The sequence below is a fragment of the Plecotus auritus genome, assembly GCF_963455305.1.
Source record: "Plecotus auritus genome assembly, chromosome: 5".
In the NCBI taxonomy this organism is placed as follows: Eukaryota; Metazoa; Chordata; class Mammalia; order Chiroptera; family Vespertilionidae; genus Plecotus; species Plecotus auritus.
Window position 1 is genome coordinate 91954995 of NC_137776.1, and position 18056 is coordinate 91973050.

Genomic DNA, 18056 nt, shown 5'->3' on the forward strand with positions numbered 1-18056 from the left:
GTACACAGACAGTCCTCGTGCAGGATACGATGTGGACAACTATGCACATGTAATATGATTAATAACGTAGGACAAACAAAAGGATGTGGGGGGGAAAGGTAATCAGAGCTCACCAAATATAAATAGTGCATGGCATACTTAACTATAATATAAACTAAATGTTCTAATCAAAATTAAAACATGACTATATTTGGTGGGTGTGGCAATGGCAGCTATACATGAGAGAGGTTAGGAAGAAAGAGCTGAAATTTACCCTCCATGATGCAAAATCAAGTTCTTGTGAGAAATAACTAAGGTTTAGCAATACGTGAACAGTATTTAGAGACAGAGCAATAGGTACAACAGCAGTCATAAACCAGGCGACGGTGTTTGCCTCTGCAGGAAAATGGCAGAAGAAGACAGGAACTGCCTTTCTTCACTCTATCTTATTCACCTCGTCAGCTCTCTGTACACATCACCGGCAGTAACAAAACTTAGAAATGAGAGCAGATATTGCCGAGCACATTTCTCTCTTCCTGCTTTTGCCATGGGCCCTCTCTACAGCACTAAAGCTTTAGCAAACAAATTTACAATAAGAAAGTTTCCATTTTTCCCTTACCTATACCATCACTAAGTAATAATGTCTGGTAAATGTCCATAAATTTTTTAAATAGATTCAAATAGCAAAACAAACATTATGAGAGCCATTCAAAACTGCAGGTTCACAGTAAGATTACCACATGGTCAGAATGCATCAGATGGCATATGCATCAGCTCCCTCTATAAATTAAAGTATCTTCAGATTTAAAGCAGCTGCTGTTTTCAGGCAATTGGTTCCCAAATGATGGGTCCAGAGACAAATTTAACACCAGTCTTTTACACATAGCTTCTAAACTAAATATATCACATCGAATACAAATATTGTCTGGCATATCGAACGGGAGGACAGGGAATGCCATAGCGTGTCTATGAAAGTAAGCCACAAGAGTGACAAGGGTCAATTTAGACTTTGGTTGCCCAGCATGCCACACAAACATCACACAACTATATGGCATGTTACAAGAGATAGCTACAAACTGTGTACTTACTTTCTGCACGTATCACATGCATGAACTGTGAAAATAATGTGTTAAACAATGTAAAATGGCCAAAGACTATCCTAACTAAAGTTCACAGCTCAACAATGCTGAGATTCTGTGCGGAGTGGAGACCTTCTAACATGAAGACTTGGTTGAAAATCTCTGCTTTATTTTGTGGCTCAATATTATTTTAGCCACCAGACAACAAGGCTAAAATAGCTTTTAACACGTGACCCAAACACATAATTCCAGCTCCTCCAAAGTGAAGGGCACTTCCCAACTGTGAAATGAACAAAGAAGACTGCTGCTCAAATGAGTTTGCTCTTATTGAAGTTATTCAGCTGATATGATGAAGGCATTCTTTTCATCACGTAGTTTTTAGAGTTATAGTTAACCTTCTTCTCCAATGTAGTTCTCAATGAACAAACTCATAGGAGGTCAACATTTTCATTCCAGGACAAAACCCAAGTTTTAGAAAGCATTAAGCAAATTCTACAATATTTTATTAGCCCTATGGAATCCTGCTAAGCTGAAAAATCTGCTATGCTCACATAATAACAAAAAAATCTATAATGATGTAACAGAGGTCTAGAATAGTCAAGTATTCAAGTCAGCCATTTGAGCCACACAGAAGATACTGAATTTCCCAAACAACAGTAGGATTCTTTACAAGTCTCGTTCCATTTGGACACATCCCCCACAAAATAAAGGTGGCAGCCAGAGCCTCTGACACTCACAGTGCTAAGACCTTAGGTAACTGTCTTGCAATAAATCCAAAGACACCTGGTTTCAGCTTCTTTCACTAGAGCACGTTTTTAAAGAACCGCCAGCCTCGTTCTCCAAGCACTGTGCATTTACAAGAACGGCTGCGACCATGTGTGTCCATTTTAACAGGACTACCTTCTCCATTTGGTTCAGAATTTGGGGAAAATTTTTAGATAACATGAAATAGCAGAAACCCCCATTCCTATTCCCAGAGGCCCAGCTCTTTTGTACCTTTTTATATATTTTTTAAGAGTATGTGGCTCTGGCTGATGTAGCTCAGTTGGAGTGTTGCCCCATACACCAGAAGGTGGTGGGTTTGATTTCCGGTCAGGGCACATACCCAGGTTACGGGTTTGATCCCTAGTCAGGGCGTGTACGAGAGGCAACTGATTGACGTGTCTATCTCATATTTAAAAAAAAAAAAAAAAAAAAAAAGGGTTAGCAGAAAGCACACATGACACACAGGCCTGGGGGCTCTGGCCTCCACTGCCTCTGGGACCTTACCTAAAACACCCTCTGTGCTGAGGGGCCTCTAGGCCCCTTCCACATTGAACAATTTGCTAACGCAACTCACAGAACTCACCATATAGTCATACTCACAGCTGTGATTATTACAGGACAATCATAGTAAAAGAACACAAAGAAAAGCCAGCAACTGGAAAAGGTGCACGGGTGAGGACCAGGCGCACCAGGCACAAGCTTCCTAGAGCCACCACTGGTGAAGTCACACAGGACGTGGTTAATCTCCCAGCAACGGGTGGGGACAACCTGGAAAAGGCGGTCTGCTCATTAGAGTCTCAGGGCCTGGAGGTTTTATTGGGGCTATTCACACAGAACCCCTCTGCCCAGTACTTCCCAAAAGGTCAGACTCCCTGAAGGAAAGCAGGGGCTCAGCTAAGGCCTGCGCCGTGGGGTACAGGGAGCCACTCTTATCTCACTCTTTGGGAATACTGCGAATCCTCCCCAAATCCAATTTTCCAGATAGCCCAGGGCCAATTCTGCAAGCAGCCATCTCCAGACAGCTGTCCGGCCTGCTGTGACAGCTCCTTCCGCACCCACCTCTAGATCTCACCACAGCAACCTTCGAGCATTACCCAGGGACCCCATTGTGTACGCTGCCAGTCCATTCAGGGCCCCGGCCACTGTGAGCTGCAGAGCATGGTGAGCCATCCTGGAGCAGGAAAGAGTCTCACTGCTTAAGGCCTGTTTTCCCAACAATGATCGTGACATCATCAAACAGCCCTCTTCTTCCAGCCCCTGCTCTGCCTGTTCATCTGTGTCCTCCCTCCAATTTTGCCCAAGAGATTGTTCAGTAGTTTCGTCTTTAACTTTTGTCTCTCACCATTAAGTGTTCTCACCATTCTTTCAAAATCCAGAAAGCTGAGGTTAATAAAACATGGGCATAAAAACTCTATTCTCAGGGATTACCTTTGTAAAACACATGAAGAGTAGTTACAGGCCCATCTCATTGTCTTGTGCACAGCTCAGGGCCCGTAGTGAGAGTGATACTGGGTCCGACATGACTCAGCAAGAAAGAATATAGCCCCACTCAGCTGCTCCTGGAACCCCTACCTTAGGGTGAGGGGCCCACTGTCATATCCAATTAAGGGACATCAAGACCCCTGAATGCTTCACATTCCATCCCATGTCTAAGTGCTCTGTAAACTCGTGTCAGATGAAGAAAGGAAAAGGCGAGGCAGAGAACAGAGCTTCAGGCCCAGCTCTGCCTCAGCTGTGTGAGCTCACTGCATGTCTCTGGGCCTATGCTGTTGCCATGGCCACGAGGACAGACTCTGACCAGCTGCTCTGTGAGTCCAGTCCACCTCTAACTCCCAGGGTTTTCACATTACTTTCTCCATAAAGGAATGGGCGGGGCAAGGGGTTTGGAATTCATTTGGTGCAAGGTTTCTACATCACAGTTCAAACTATGCACATCCAATGCTCCATTAACTTTTAAATTTGGACACAGCAGAGACACCTGTGCACTCAAGTTGCCTTGGGTCTGATAAGATGCTGACCCCCAGCTTCTTCGTGGCGAGGCTGACATTACTGAACAGAAAACTACCATTTCAAAGATGTTTCCCAAACCAAACTCATTCTTGGAAAGGCTCCACTCACTCAAATATATTCTAAGCACATACTATAACTAGGCACTGTGTGTATATAATATATAGAAACATCTGAACCAAAAGAATGGTGAATTTTCAAAATTCATCCATTTTCAATATGCTTCTAAAATCAGGGGATGGCCTGGGAGTTGGCTAGATAGTTGTCTTGGTGAGAGAGTCTTACTTTTGAGGAACTGGAATGGGAAGGGACCTCTGACATACGATCAGGACAAGATCTCCCATCGCCAATCCACTAACCATACATTCTTTGAAAAAATTATCACAACAAAAGAAGTAGTGCAAACCAAAATGTTAACTGAAAAAGAGTAGGGGGAAGAGCAGAAGAAGGGGAAAAAAGTCTGAACTCACCGGGACTGTGGCAATCCTTTTTTACTGAGGTCTGCCCTCACACGTTCTCCTACATGTCTGTAAATTTCCACTAAGCTGTTTATTGCTGCATCTCGAACCTAGATGTAAAAGAAGAGATCTTACAGCTCTTGGTGTCATCCCATAGCACTTCCTGCTGGGACACAGCAGGCTACACACCACCTCAAGTTCATCGCCATTTTACCAATGCAACTGTGTGTACAATCCTTTCTAGATATTTGACCAGATGAAGCCATGGTTAACAGTTTTGACTCTGCAGGTACAATCCCAAAGAGTAGAAAAAGTTTAGGTCCTATCCCCATATACATATTCCAGTCCATATCCCTTAGTTTTTTTTTCATTCTTTAAGATGATGTCAGAAAACTGAAATTTTCAGGGCATCTTTCCAAATTAGAAAATAATACAAATAAATAAATTACACTGACAATAAAACACCATGTAAAGTACCCTGGATTTGGGTCAAACACTTACTGAGTAAGGAAAATGAAGCCCTGTACTCAAGAAGCTCATAAATTAAAAATGGGAAAAACACTCATGGTTCTAGAAAGGAAATGGGAAAAATTCCATATATTCTACATTTAACAAAGGAGAGGCTGTAATAAAAAACATTTTATACAAGAGTACAAAGAGCTGGTAGTTTAGGGAGGGAACAAGCACACCACAGGATACCAAGAAATGTTTTATGGGAGAGGAAGGAACCACCTGAAATGTGCCTGAATGTGCATTTTTCCGGGAAAGGATGCAATGAGGCAGCTTCCAAGCAAGGTGCAGCCTGCACGAGGGCCTGGGAGCAGAGTGAAGGGCGTGAGCCTCGGGAAGAACAAGTAAGCAGCCAGGACAAACACAAATATGAACTAAGGAGGCAGCAATAAATAAGGCTCAAGGACAGAATGAAATAAAAAAAAAAGAAACTAGGGGAAACTCAAATATGAACTGTCTATCACACATTACCATTATGTCAATGTTAAATTTTTTGAATGTGAAAATGAGATATCTATATATATAAAAGGCTAATGTGCTAAGTGTCCAAGGGTCTGACAGGTCGCTACAACATGCACTGAGCACCAGGGGGCAGACGCTCAATGCAGGAGCTACCATGATGCGCACAGAGAAATGGCACCGCAGACCTGGCACCCACGAAGCAACACTTGGCTTCTCCCAAGTGGGACAAAGGCCCTGCCACCACCCTGCAGCGACAGCCCACCAAATCGCAGCCAACACTGCCGAGACCCCATGGAGCAAAATGCAGCCCACAGCCCAGTCCAACCCAGAAACGGCTGCTATGGGCGCCAGGTAATAATGTCACATAGCAACATCCGGCTTCCTCTCCTTGGCAGCGCCTAGCCTCCTTGAAGTTTCTTCAGCCCAGGAACACAACTTGCTTTATAGTCAGGTGCAAACATTTCACACTGTAACTCAATGTCTGTGAAGCATTTTCCCGTGCCTCATCTCATTTGATCCTCACAGAAGTCCTGGAGTAGGTAGATAGGAGACTCAGTGGAATCCTATTTTCATTAGCAGGAAAATGGAGATTTGGAAAGCTTAGAAACTTGACTCGAATGAAAAGAAGTAAATGGTGAACCTTGAAAATGACTTCAGCTTTTCTCACTGCACAGAATATAGTCAAACACTGCTGCAGTTAAATATTTTATTCTTTGTTCTCCCTGCATGATGTACAATAATAATCTGCTTTGTATTGATAGTTACTGCTGTGTTGCTGACAATTACCTGAAAGAGAAGTTGGGGTGCTTCGCTGGACTGGAAAAAGTTTAGCTATATCAGAAAGCAGGTCTAATTAAGCAAGTTTATTCTAAACATATAAAAGGCTAAGTTGACTCACACATGCATGATACATATAAAGCTCTCGCTGGCACCAATCACACGCATGTGTTTCGATCTGTCACTGTCAATCGTTAATTTGGTTGACCCTTCTATTATAAAGGGCGAATAGCGATATTAAAATATTTCTTCTAATTAATTTCCTTTCAATGTGCATGAATCCGTCCACCAGGTCACTAGTGCTTATATAAGAAAATGTCCTGTTGTTAGGAGATGCAGAGTATAAAGCATCAGGACTAAAAATATCATGTCTGTAAGACATTTTCAAATGTTCAGAAAAAAGTGTATTTCTGTCTACCTCAAACTCACCACAAGAAGGAACCCTAACATTTCAGGCCAGTTACAGTGGTTCTCAACCTTTCTAATGCTGCGACCCTTTAATACAGTTCCTCATGTTGTGGTAACCCCCAACCATAAAATTATTTTCGTTGCTACTTCATAACTGTAATTTTGCTACTGTTAATGAATCGTAATGTAAATATCTCAACCCAGGTTGAGAACCGCTGCTATAGAGCCTAAGACCATAGGAAAACACAGATTACGATTCATAACAGTAGCAAAATTACAGTTATGAAGTAGCAACGAAAATAATGGGGGTCACCACAACATGAGGAACTATATTAAAGGGTCGTGGCATTAGAAAGGTTGAGAACCACTGGGCCAGTAGGACTGCACAAGACAAGAGCCCCACATGTTCAGCATTACCTGCCGGGCCTGAGTTGAATGCTTTAAAGAATCTGAGGTCTTTGCATCTGCAGCCATCCTCACAGGGCCTCTGTGGACCATGTCATGGGGTCTGGGGCAGTGAGGCCAGCCACCTGCTGGGCCCACAGCAGGTGACCGGCAGGGCAGGGAGCTGGCTGCCACCTGAGTGCAGGCCCACATCCTTCTCACCTTAGAACACTGCCTTCCACTGAGAGTGTCAAAAATAGAGAACCCTGTGAATCTTACAACTTAAGGGAGGGCTTTAGCTCCAGAGAAAGGAAGGGTGCGGTAAGCTGATGGGAAGCAAACCTACCCTCTCCTGGGTGAACAGCCCCAGCCCCAGCCAGCCTGCCTTGGAGAGTGGGGCCTCAAGTGCACTGCGCACACTGCCAGGGGCCTGCAGCCCTGGGCACAGGCTCCCTGCTCGGAGCACAGCTGGCTCAGCCCAGTCCAGGTCCAGCCGCAGGGAGTGCTGAGACCAACAGTCCTCGGACACTTAGAGATGCGCATTGAAGTCCTTATCTAGAACAGAGACTTCCTATGGTGTGTGACGTCTTAGCATGCTGCCTTTGATGGAGCCCCTGTCCTCCTAGCTCTGCAAACTGCCCTCTGGAAGGAAACCTTGACCTCAGCTCAGGAGGTAAAATCTCAGTGTAACCCAGGGAAGGAATGGGATTCTCCGCAGGAAACCTGAGGGGGTGGGATGGCTGCAGGGAACTCAGGAGCGTGTGTCTTCGCCCTTGCAAAGAGAAATGCAGGACACACCAAAAACACGCAACACTGAGGGAAAGGGGTCGCTGACAGGGCACTTGATAACATGAGAACCACTCGCTCCTGGTGGACAGGAGGGAATACAGTATTAAGGTTATGTTTGAAAAGAGTCTTATCTTTTACAGTATTTAAGAATTAAATGAGCACAACATGTGTGGCTCAGTGGTTGAGCATCAACCTATAAACCAGGACGTCACAGCTGAATTCCTGATCAGGACACATGCCTGGGTTGTGGGCTCCATCCCCAGTAGGGGGTTGTGAAGGAGGTGGCCAATCAATGATTCTCTCTCATTATTGATGTTTCTATCCCTCTCCTTCCTCTCTGAAATCAATAAAAACATTTTTTAAAGAATTAAATGAATTGCTGTCTAAGATTTGCTTCAAAATATTGGGGTGGGGGAGGGAACACAGATGGAACTAAACTGGCCCTGTCTCATCAGCTGCAGAAGCTCGATGACAGGCACATGAGATGCACTCTCATTCTCAGTGTGTCCATGCAGGCTTGAACCTTTCAGTACAGACAAGTTAAAACAGGAGGCACACAGGAAGCACCAGGCTTTCGTCAACCAGGCGGGCAGAGCGTGCAGGCGCTGGGCTGGGCCTGGGCTGTGTCCTTGGGGACAGCTGCAAAGGACAAAGCCCAAGGACTGAGCCAGTCTCTGGGAAATGACTGTTCACTAACAAACCCTGGAGCCCCTCCTCATTATGCAGGACGATGCATTCTCCCCACCGCTCCAGCAATTTTGAGTTGAAATGTCAGTTACTTGGAGCCAAAAGCATCCTAAGCAACACTCTGTACATCTACCTCCGGGCCACTCCGAGAAGCTCCTGAGGGGTTTCCCACTGCGAGTCACTCTGCACTGAGACCAATAAGCAAATGAACTCGTGGCCTCTAAGAGAGGAGTGTCCAGAGTTCACACCCAGTGTCAGTGGCCTCCTGCAGAGCCAGGAACTCCACGCGGGAGAGCTGAAGGCACGGAGCGCAGCGGCAGCACTGCCCAGACACCACTGTCCTCTCTGGCCTGAGACAAACAGCTAAGAAGGGCAAGTCATTCAAACAGCTGTGGGGTGTCTACTGAACCCTCACACTCCTGGAAGGCAGTCCTGGGACAAGGAAGAGGAGCGAGTTACAGTCCTGACCCTCAAGGGCCAGAGACTAGCAAGAAAGACTAATGAAAATGTTAAAGGCAAGCCCTAGCTGGTTGCTAAGTGGTTAGAGTGTCGGCCAAGCCCAGAAGGGTCTTCGGTTCCATTCCAGTCAAGGGCACGTGGTGGTGGGCTCAATGTCTGGTGTCTGGTCCAAGTGCGTGTGGGAGGCAACCAATCGATGTGTCTCTTTCACATTGGTGTCTCCCTCTCTGTGTCTCTCCCCCTCCCTTTCACTCTAAGAAAATCAATGGAAAAAATAGCCTCAGGTGAAGGAGGCATGGAAAGTGGATAGGATCAGAGAAGCGGCTGGGATGTTTCCTGGCAGGAGGGTGCTGGGGACTCCCCTTGTGTGCATCTGCGCTTGCACACGCATACATGCAGACCAAACACTCCGAAGGCAGGTGTGAGTATATGACCCTTGAGCACTCAATCTGGAACACTCTGACTCTGTCCGATTGCTAACAGCTGCCCAGGGAGCACCAACCTCATTTTACCAGAAATGTTCATCTCCCACAGGCCCAGTGTGACTATTCACATCACGTGGCTAAGTAAGCAATTGCATTAGGGACAAGTAAGTTCAACTAGCCAGGCTGGCTTTCTGCTCCACTAAAGGATACCGCAGCAGCAGGGCCCTCCAAGTGCGGCCTCTATAAAGGACTTTTCCACAGAAAACAAAAATGGAGACAACATCAAAAAGGGGAGGGGACCAAATAACTCATTTGATAATTTAGAATTTTTAAATTAATGCTGAACATAAAGTATGATTCCATAAATAAAAATATCTAACAATTGTATTTGGATTTTAACTATATATTTTCAATGCGGCTGGGTAAGAGATGAGTGGAGAGAAGTAGGCGCCAGCCAGGGAGACGAGACAGTGGGGCAGCGAGCCGAGACACCAGTCTGGAAAGAAAAGCAACAGAGCAGCAGGCGAGAGGGTATGAAAATGCAACTGGGGTTCAGGGCCAAGAAGAAAGGTTAAGACAATGAATGGGAGGGTCCCAGGAGCTGGTAGAAGTGGGAAAGCACAGCGTAGGCTCTCTGGAGGGACTTTAGCAATCATAAAGGAAGGCCTGTTCAACCCTGGCTGGGAATTCAGTTGGTCGGAGCATCATCCCCATATGCCAAGGTTGCAGGTTCGATCCCCCAGTCAGGGCACATACAAGAATCAACCAGTGAATGCAGAAATAAGTAGAATGACAAACCCCTCTCTCTTTCTCCTTTTCCTCCCTCTCTCAATTTAATCAATAAACAAAAATTTTTTAAATAAATATAAATAAAATGAAGGCCTGTTTATTATACAAATATATCCTTGGTAAGTTTGTGTCCCTATTTTCCTATTTTCAACCCTGAAATGTTTTCTTAACAGCCTGCACGAGCGAATGTGGACCAGAGTACCCGGCCATGAACAAGCTGGCCCAGGCGAGACCTGCAGGAGCCCAGACCTGCCCAGCCTGGGGAGGCTGCACCTGGCCACAGGTTACCCACTCCTCTCCCTCCCTTCAGCTCAGGACATGGGGCCTCGTTTTCGTGTTTTGTTTTGTTTTTGAATTTAGGTAAAATTTATATAAAATATCTACAGTTGTTGTCAGGGTTCGAGGAGTTTCCACAGGTGTACACATCAGTATGGCCGCTACCCAAAGCAAACCATGAACCATGAATCCAGGCCTGGAGAAGTCCCCTCACAATTTCCGGTCAATCCCCTCCCACAGGCAGTGTTCGCTTTCAATCCGCGTTGGGCATCCTCCCCAAGGCCCACCCTCTGCCGGCTGCAGAGCCGGTGGCCAGAGTGACGGGATCCTGGAGGCTGGTCTGGAGGACATCACTTTACAGGCTCATGAAGTCTCAGCCCCACGTGGAAAGAGGGCAGAATGGCCGCCACATTTACCAATGGCATCTTATAAATGCTAATGGGCTCATTATCTTACACAATAATCAGAGTTCTATAAAGATGAATAAAGTCCCACCCACCCATCACGTATACAGAGAACACCAACATGCATGTTAGCTGTCTAAACCAATGACCATTCTCATGGAAAACACTCACCTGGCTATTTGGATCTCCAAGTAAATTACATATATGTGGCACAATCTTGTTTAGTGTCAAAGTATGTGCTCCAGAGCTGAAAACAAAAGAAGTGTTTTATCATCGGTGAGAAAGAAGAAACAGAAGCCACTCTGCCCACACTCACTTGTCCCCTCCGTGCCCGAACCCTATCGCCCCTCACCCCGGGCTCTCATCTTTCCATCTTCTCCATCTCTTTCCCATCTGGTTCCAAAATAAAGGTGCTGTGGCGGCCCCTTGGCACTGAGTTCAGAACCGTGAGTGCCTCTCACGGACGTGTCCTCGCCCTCGCACTCGGGCTCTCTCCACCTGGCCCCAAGCTGGGCCAAGCCAAGCCCCAGCCCTTCCCAGCCGCTCACCTCCCACATGGCTGTCTCTACATTACTGTTCCGTCACGTAATGGTTCCTACTCTGTCCAGCCGGCACACCCAACTAAACTGTGCACAGTTTGATGCTACAACTGGCATTCAGGTAAAAAGAGCTGAATGAGAGACGGATGAAGTGGCTGCAGAGGATTGCGACTAACCCTGCTTGTAGAGAGCGTGTGTTCACAAGGGCTCACCTCGTACGCACTGGCACAGATATCCTCTGTGAACACAGCTCTCTCTGGCAATCTGGTTGCTTCCTTAGGATAAACTCTTAGACGTGAAACTACTACAATCAAAGGCTAGAAACATTTTTTAAACGTTTCCAATATATATGGCCAAATTTAATGGCACTAAAAAGGCTAACACCTTAGGAGGGGGGAAATTTACATGGTGACAGAAATGTTATAATCCCAATTTTGCTTTTAAAAATAATCTTAACTGCAGAGGCTGGAATAAAATGCACCACAGTTAACAGTGATTATCTGAAGGTGCTAGAATTATGGGTAATCATCATTTTCTTCTTTATTTAAATTTTCTGTAACAATCAGAAAAGGTGATTTGTAATTGTAATTTCAATTTTAAAAAAGACTTTCTTACAAATAAGCACATGAAAAATACTCACATCAACAGTCATTAAGTAAATACAAATTCACACCATGAGATATCACCACACACATATCAAAATGGCTAAAATTAAAATAGTGATAACATTCGATGCTAGGAGGGATGTGATGAAATTGATTCATTTACACACTGCTGGTGGTAATGTAAAATGGTACAGACAACTCGGGAAAATAGTTTGGCAGTTTCTTTTAAGACTAAAAATGATCTCTCAGCCTTATCAGTTTAACACCGGAAATGGCCTCTATCCGAGGACAGCGTATTAAGTGGATTTTTGGAGCAGAGAGATGGCCTAGGAGCTCGCTCCATCCACACCTCGCATCCACCTAGTATTGTAGTACTTCTGGGAAGTGGTGCACCCTTTGGAACAACATCGGTCATGCAAAGGGGAGAAAGTTATTTTAAAAAACTAAAAATAAACTTAACAAGTGCACAGCCATTGCACTCTTGAGCACTGACCCAAGAGAAATGAAAGCTGATGCTGAAACAAACTTGTGCAAGTGTTCATAGCAGCTTTCTTTGTAATAGCAAAAAACTGGGAATGATTCAAATGTCCTTCAACAGCTGAATGGTTAAATAAATCCTGATACGTCTATGCCATGGAATTCTACTCAGCAATAAAAAGAAATGAACTATTGTTTACGCAACATATATGCAATCTCAAGTGGAATGAAAAGCCAATCTCAAAGAGTTACACTATGTATGACTCCATCTACATAACATTCTTGGAATAAAGCCACAGAGGTGGAGAATAGACTAGTGGCTGCCAAAGGTTAGGGACTAACTACAAAGGGGCAGCGTGAGGGAGCCTGGGGTGATGCACAGGTTTGTACCCTGACAGTGGTGGTAGTCACATGGAACTACACACGTGACAGAACTGTGCAGAACTGCACTTACATGTGTGTGACTGGAGGAATGTGAATAAGCTCCATGGGTTGTATCAATATTAATTTCCTGTGTTGTCACTGCACAGGCAAGATGATAACATTGGGGGAAGGAGGGAGAGATATCACCACACACATATCAAAATGGCTCAAATTAAAATTGCACGACATTCCCAATACATTTCTCTACAACTTCCTGAAATCTATAGTTATTTCAAAATAAAAAGTTAACAGTGAAAAAGCTCAGCCAAGAAAATCCTCAGGCCCTGACCAGACTTACGCATTCAGTGTGGCGACAAGGCAGACACACGTGCCTTCCCGAGTCCGGAAGTTCTTGTGCTTGAAGCCTCCCAGCATCCGGTCCCACACATACTGCGGATGGCAAAGGACAGGTGAGAAGAGGGGAGGAGACTCCTGCAGCCTTTTGTTTAATACGGGGCCAAGGAAAGAGGGACCCTCAACAGGTGCCAATCAGTTCCAGCTGCTACCACCCATTTAGTCATCTTAAGTCGAGCACACTGAAAAATGGTGACTATTTGTATATCAAGTTAAATTTCTTTCAAACACATTTCTTCATATAATTGTATTTCATTCTCCCAACGACCCCAAAAGGAGGTATAGCTGTCCCCATTTCATGAGTGAGGAAAGGGAGGCTGAAAAAGGTCGGGTGGCTTCAAAGATCACACACTCACACTGCTCTCCTGCCTGGACCAGCTTTCTCCACCCACCCAGAGCCCACCATCTGCCCATCTGTGAAGGCCAGTCTAGTTTTCACCTTCCCTAGAAGAATTTTTCTGATAACATGCCCCTTCCCCGGCAATGCGCAGCTGGACCCTGGAAGGCAGGTCTGTGTCCGGTTCCCAGCAGCCCCGGCTCACTAGCAGACAGACCAGCCAGGCCTCCTAACACCCAGACATCATAACTGCTCTTTTCAAAGAAATACAGAATCAGTTATAAAAATGAGCTCAAGTTTATGGATTAAACCAAGCACTCAAAACCCATGTTAAGTCCACTAATTTATTCAAAATACATGCTTTGCTATTTATTATTTCTTCAAATATGGGGGTGGGGAGGGCTATGAAAATTTCCATCCGAAATACATCAGATTAAAATAAATTGTCTTTCTGTATGGAGTAACACACCGATGTTAGGGGAGCACCGGCACGCCACGGGCCACCAAACGTCCTACCTGGGGATTAGCAGCTTGATCCATGATCTTTAGCAGCAGAGTCTGGTCTTGCTCCCTCACAGAGTCTTTAGCATCTCCCAGTCTGTCTATTAAACTTGGCAGCACTGGAAATCAAAATGCAAGTGATCAAATGAACACCTGTTGGGGGTGGGGAGGTGTCACCAACTGTTGATATTTCAATTAACTGGGAAGACAAATCCTAGCCGAAATAAGGTCCATTATCTAAAACCACCAATCCCTACAGCACTGTTCTCCTTGCTAAAGTCCAGGGGAACTACTCTAAGAATCAGCAAAATCCTTTTTGCATGGGTATATGTGTCTTCTTATTCACATCTTCCTCCAGCCACCTCCCAACATCTTTATGCTGGTCAAATATTAAAATAGATGTCAATGGAAGACACTGGCAGGAAAGAGTCAATTCAAAGGGAAATTCAGATAAGAGAGAAGGGCTCCAGCACATTTCCTTGGGGGTAGGGGCAGACACTTATGGCTCAATCTACCCTTTGTCTCTATGTTTTAATTTTACATAAGACACATGCGTGCTTATCCCCACCCCTGCACGGAGCGCATCTGTTCTCCCACGTCTCCTCCACGCACCCGGGTGCAGGCCATTGGCCAGTGCTCCAAAGGCACTTGCATCCCAGGGGTCAGATTCTTCTAAGAGTCTATGAATATGAACCTTTCTTTTACAAAAGATATTCCTGACCAACTCAGCTAATTTAGGAGGAAAATGAAACACTATTAAAATGCTGAATTTCTTAAAATTAAGGGGGTTTTATTTGAATGGGAAAAGAGCTCAACCTTATCCACAGGAGCATACTAGCCAGAAAGTTAATAGAAAGTAACATATATGTAGACCAACTGACACAGAGACATCTGTGAGAAATGCTCGCACACACAGATCTGCTTGGTGCTCATGTTGTCATAAAATCGCAGAGGTCAGGAATATAGAGGTGACGAATTTATCTCTAGATCTATAAAACCTGTGGTTATTTTCATTTCATTTTACTGACATATTGTTTTCCCTTCAAAGTAAGAGAGTGACCATTTAATACCCGCTTGTACGGACATAACAGAGTGAGACGGTAACAGCAGTCCCATCACCTGGAAGCACAGGATGCTGGCAGCTGCAGGATTGCTAGAGGGAAGGACTGCTCTCAGAAGGGGGTCAGGGCCCAGCAGGACCTGGCCATCGCTAAATTAGGACAGCTAATTTTTACAAGAAATAAAAGAGTTAGCAGTCATACTTTGTGTTAGAACACCAATGCTGGAAGCACACAAATGGAGGGCGGGGTCTGGGAGGGCAAGGAGGGCAGTGGTGCAGCCCCAGCAGGAAGCTGAGGTTGAGGAGTGGGAGGGGATCAAGGGCGCTGGCGGGGCGGTTGGGCACGCTAACTGCAAGATTTGGGGAGACTGAAGAGACTGGAGGCCAGAGGGAGGAGAGTCTGGGGACCCGCCCCACACGTGCCCACAGCTCACCTGTGCCAATCTGCGCCTTGAACCGATCCTGCAGCCGGGTGACTAGCGCGGATAGGATGTCCATGCCCAGAAGAGCCACCTGCAATGAATGGGAAACACCGAGACCCCGTGAGCAACCGGCCTCAGGCCCAGGGCCCTTGCCAAGCAGCTCCCAGGGCTCCCGCACATTTCTGGTTCAAGTGCTGTCCCAGGGCCCAGAGAGCGCGTGCCGACTGGCAAGATTACACTGGTCATCAAGAGGAGGGCTGCTCTTGTACAAATAGAGCCGTTTAGCCTTAAAAGGAATCGGTCGGAGGCGAAAAACGAAACAAAAAGCTGCCACAGCCAGGCTACATGTCCGTAAGCCTAGAGTGGGAGAATAAGTCGCAGCTCCGCCCCTTGCTGGCCCCGCCCCAGCGAGGAGCGCACATGCAAATTGTCTCACGGCTGGCGCGTGGCCTTCTGGGTAAAACCGAGCTTCCTCTTTGCTCCCTCAAAAGCCTCAGAAAACAAGGACTTGGTAGTTTGCTTCGGGAGTTGTAGTCAACTTAAATGCACTAACGCGCAGCGAGGCCGGGACTTGCAAGTCAGTCACCACAACCCAACCAGGTATTGGCCAGCACTGCCAGCGGCGCAACCTAAAAACGTAGCCAACCATCCTTTTCTTGGGGTTGCGCTACTGTCCAATGAACGTCTAGTGAGGGCAGTACTGCTAACGCCTGAACAACACATTCGCATCAGGTTGAGCTCTGCTTTACCTTGGTGCAATTTTTGGAAATTACAAACCCGTCTTTTAAAACTAACCCGCTTAAAACAAATTGTAACTTAATACCTTTACTGATGCAGTTTTGCTGCATACCATCTGTTGGTCAAACTAATCAGGCACTTCAATTTTATTTACTTCAAGGGGACTCACTTCAACCTTTCCTTTTTATTTAATTTTTGGAGTGACATGTCCTGCCTGTCGTTTTTTTTTTTCTTTTTGCTCAACCCCTCCACCACCACTCCAGCCCTTTAATCTGTTAGCCTGCTCTCTATGAATCTGTCTCTATTTTAGTTGGCATCTCAAATTTCAGTATCTCTCAGTTTTACTTTTTTATACTTAACCCAGTTGGTAGGCTGCATGTTCACTTCAAAATATGCAAATAACTCACTTCACAAATATGCCTTTGTACTTCAACATCATGTATTAGACTATTGAGCCATTTATGGAAAGATCCATTAGCCATCATAAAAATGATGGCAATACAAACCCTGGGGAGTCACATTCAGGCATAGAATTTCTTTAGTAAAGATTTAGCTTTTGTCAAGCAAGCCCTGTCCCTTGTTTCTGCACATCTAGGTTAACACAGCTTTGAAATAAGTGTAACCACCCTCAAGAGAGCACATTATCTCGTTAACTGGAATAGTTCCTGTAATCCAATCTCCGCCTTGCTTTCTCCCACCTCCATATAATCCTTCCTTAATTCCAAATGCATACAATAACATCAAAACTGTTACTCTCCAGAGCACTTGAGATCTTGCTCCCCGGCATATATCGTCAGTTTTGGCTCAAATAAATTAATAAAAACCTCTACAGGTTTGAACATTTCTTACATTGACAAGACTAAAAACAGTATTTCACACTGGTATTTTATTGTTTTTAGGGAACTTCTGGGTTAATCTGAGTAATCTCACAATAATCTGAGATACAGACATATTATCCTTATTTTGCAAATGAGAAAAATAAAGACCAAATAGTTAGAGAGACATACTCAAGTCAAGAAATTCAGATAGTGACCAATCTGAAAACTAACCGAAGCCTCCTAAGTCAAGGCCATGTGCAGTACAGCAAAAGCATAGTCACAGAATCCACGTGCACAGTCTTGTTCCTCTCCTCGCTAGCTTAAGACTTTGAGCAAGTCACAATACTTCTCTGCCAGTACTTGATAACCCCAAGCCAGCCTCAGCTCCAAACCTTGCTGGTGCTCTGAGACTGAGTATAGGAACAGGTGCAAGGGCTTTATAAATAAAGATCTGGGGTGGGATCCCAGCTACCACCCCTGCTGGCCAGCTGAGCTTAAAATGCTTTGTCAGTCAAATAGGAATAACACATTTACCTTAGGGCAGTGGTCGGCAAACTCATTAGTCAACAGAGCCAAATATCAACAGTACACGATTGAAATTTCTTTTGAGAGCCAAATTTTTTTAACTTAAACTTCTTCTAACGCCACTTCTTCAAAATAGACTCGCCCAGGCCGTGGTATTTTGTGGAAGAGCGACACTCAAGGGGCCAAAGAGCCGCATGTGGCTCGCGAGCCGCAGTATGCCGACCACAGCCTTAGGGAATACACAGGAGAGCTAAGAGTTTTAACAAAATGCCTTGAATATTCAGTGGAACCTCAGATCTCGAACTTAATTCATTTGGAATGCTGCTCCAGAGCGATTTGCTCGAAAACCGAATCATGTCTTCTCATTAGAAATAATGTCAATTGAATTAATCCGTTCTAGACCCACAGATTATTCCGTTTTAACCTTTTTTATATATAGTACATTCTAATGTTCTGTTAAATCTATAAATAAACACTTCTTTTCTAAAAATTTATCAAACCAACGCCTACGAGCCTCATTCCAGGGTGTCTTTCAGGTCAGCATGCAGCGTCCTTGCTTGTTCAGGTATCACTGCCTCTGGAATGCTGTCACTGGCTAA

At 45.1% G+C, this 18056-nt stretch overlaps 1 protein-coding gene across 3 annotated transcripts in view; it reads right to left on the minus strand.

Annotated features, from left to right (window-relative positions):
• CLASP1 (cytoplasmic linker associated protein 1) overlaps positions 1 to 18056 on the minus strand; it is a 273357-nt gene that overhangs the window by 160651 nt on the left and 94650 nt on the right. For all 3 annotated transcript variants that reach the window (XM_080667648.1, XM_080667647.1, XM_080667646.1), the window contains exons 3-7: positions 15389 to 15467; positions 13910 to 14013; positions 13001 to 13092; positions 10830 to 10905; positions 4301 to 4398 (exon numbers count right to left, since the gene is read on the minus strand). In XM_080667648.1, coding sequence (XP_080523774.1) covers positions 4301 to 4398; positions 10830 to 10905; positions 13001 to 13092; positions 13910 to 14013; positions 15389 to 15467 — 449 coding nt within the window. The remainder of the gene's footprint in view (positions 1 to 4300; positions 4399 to 10829; positions 10906 to 13000; positions 13093 to 13909; positions 14014 to 15388; positions 15468 to 18056) is intronic.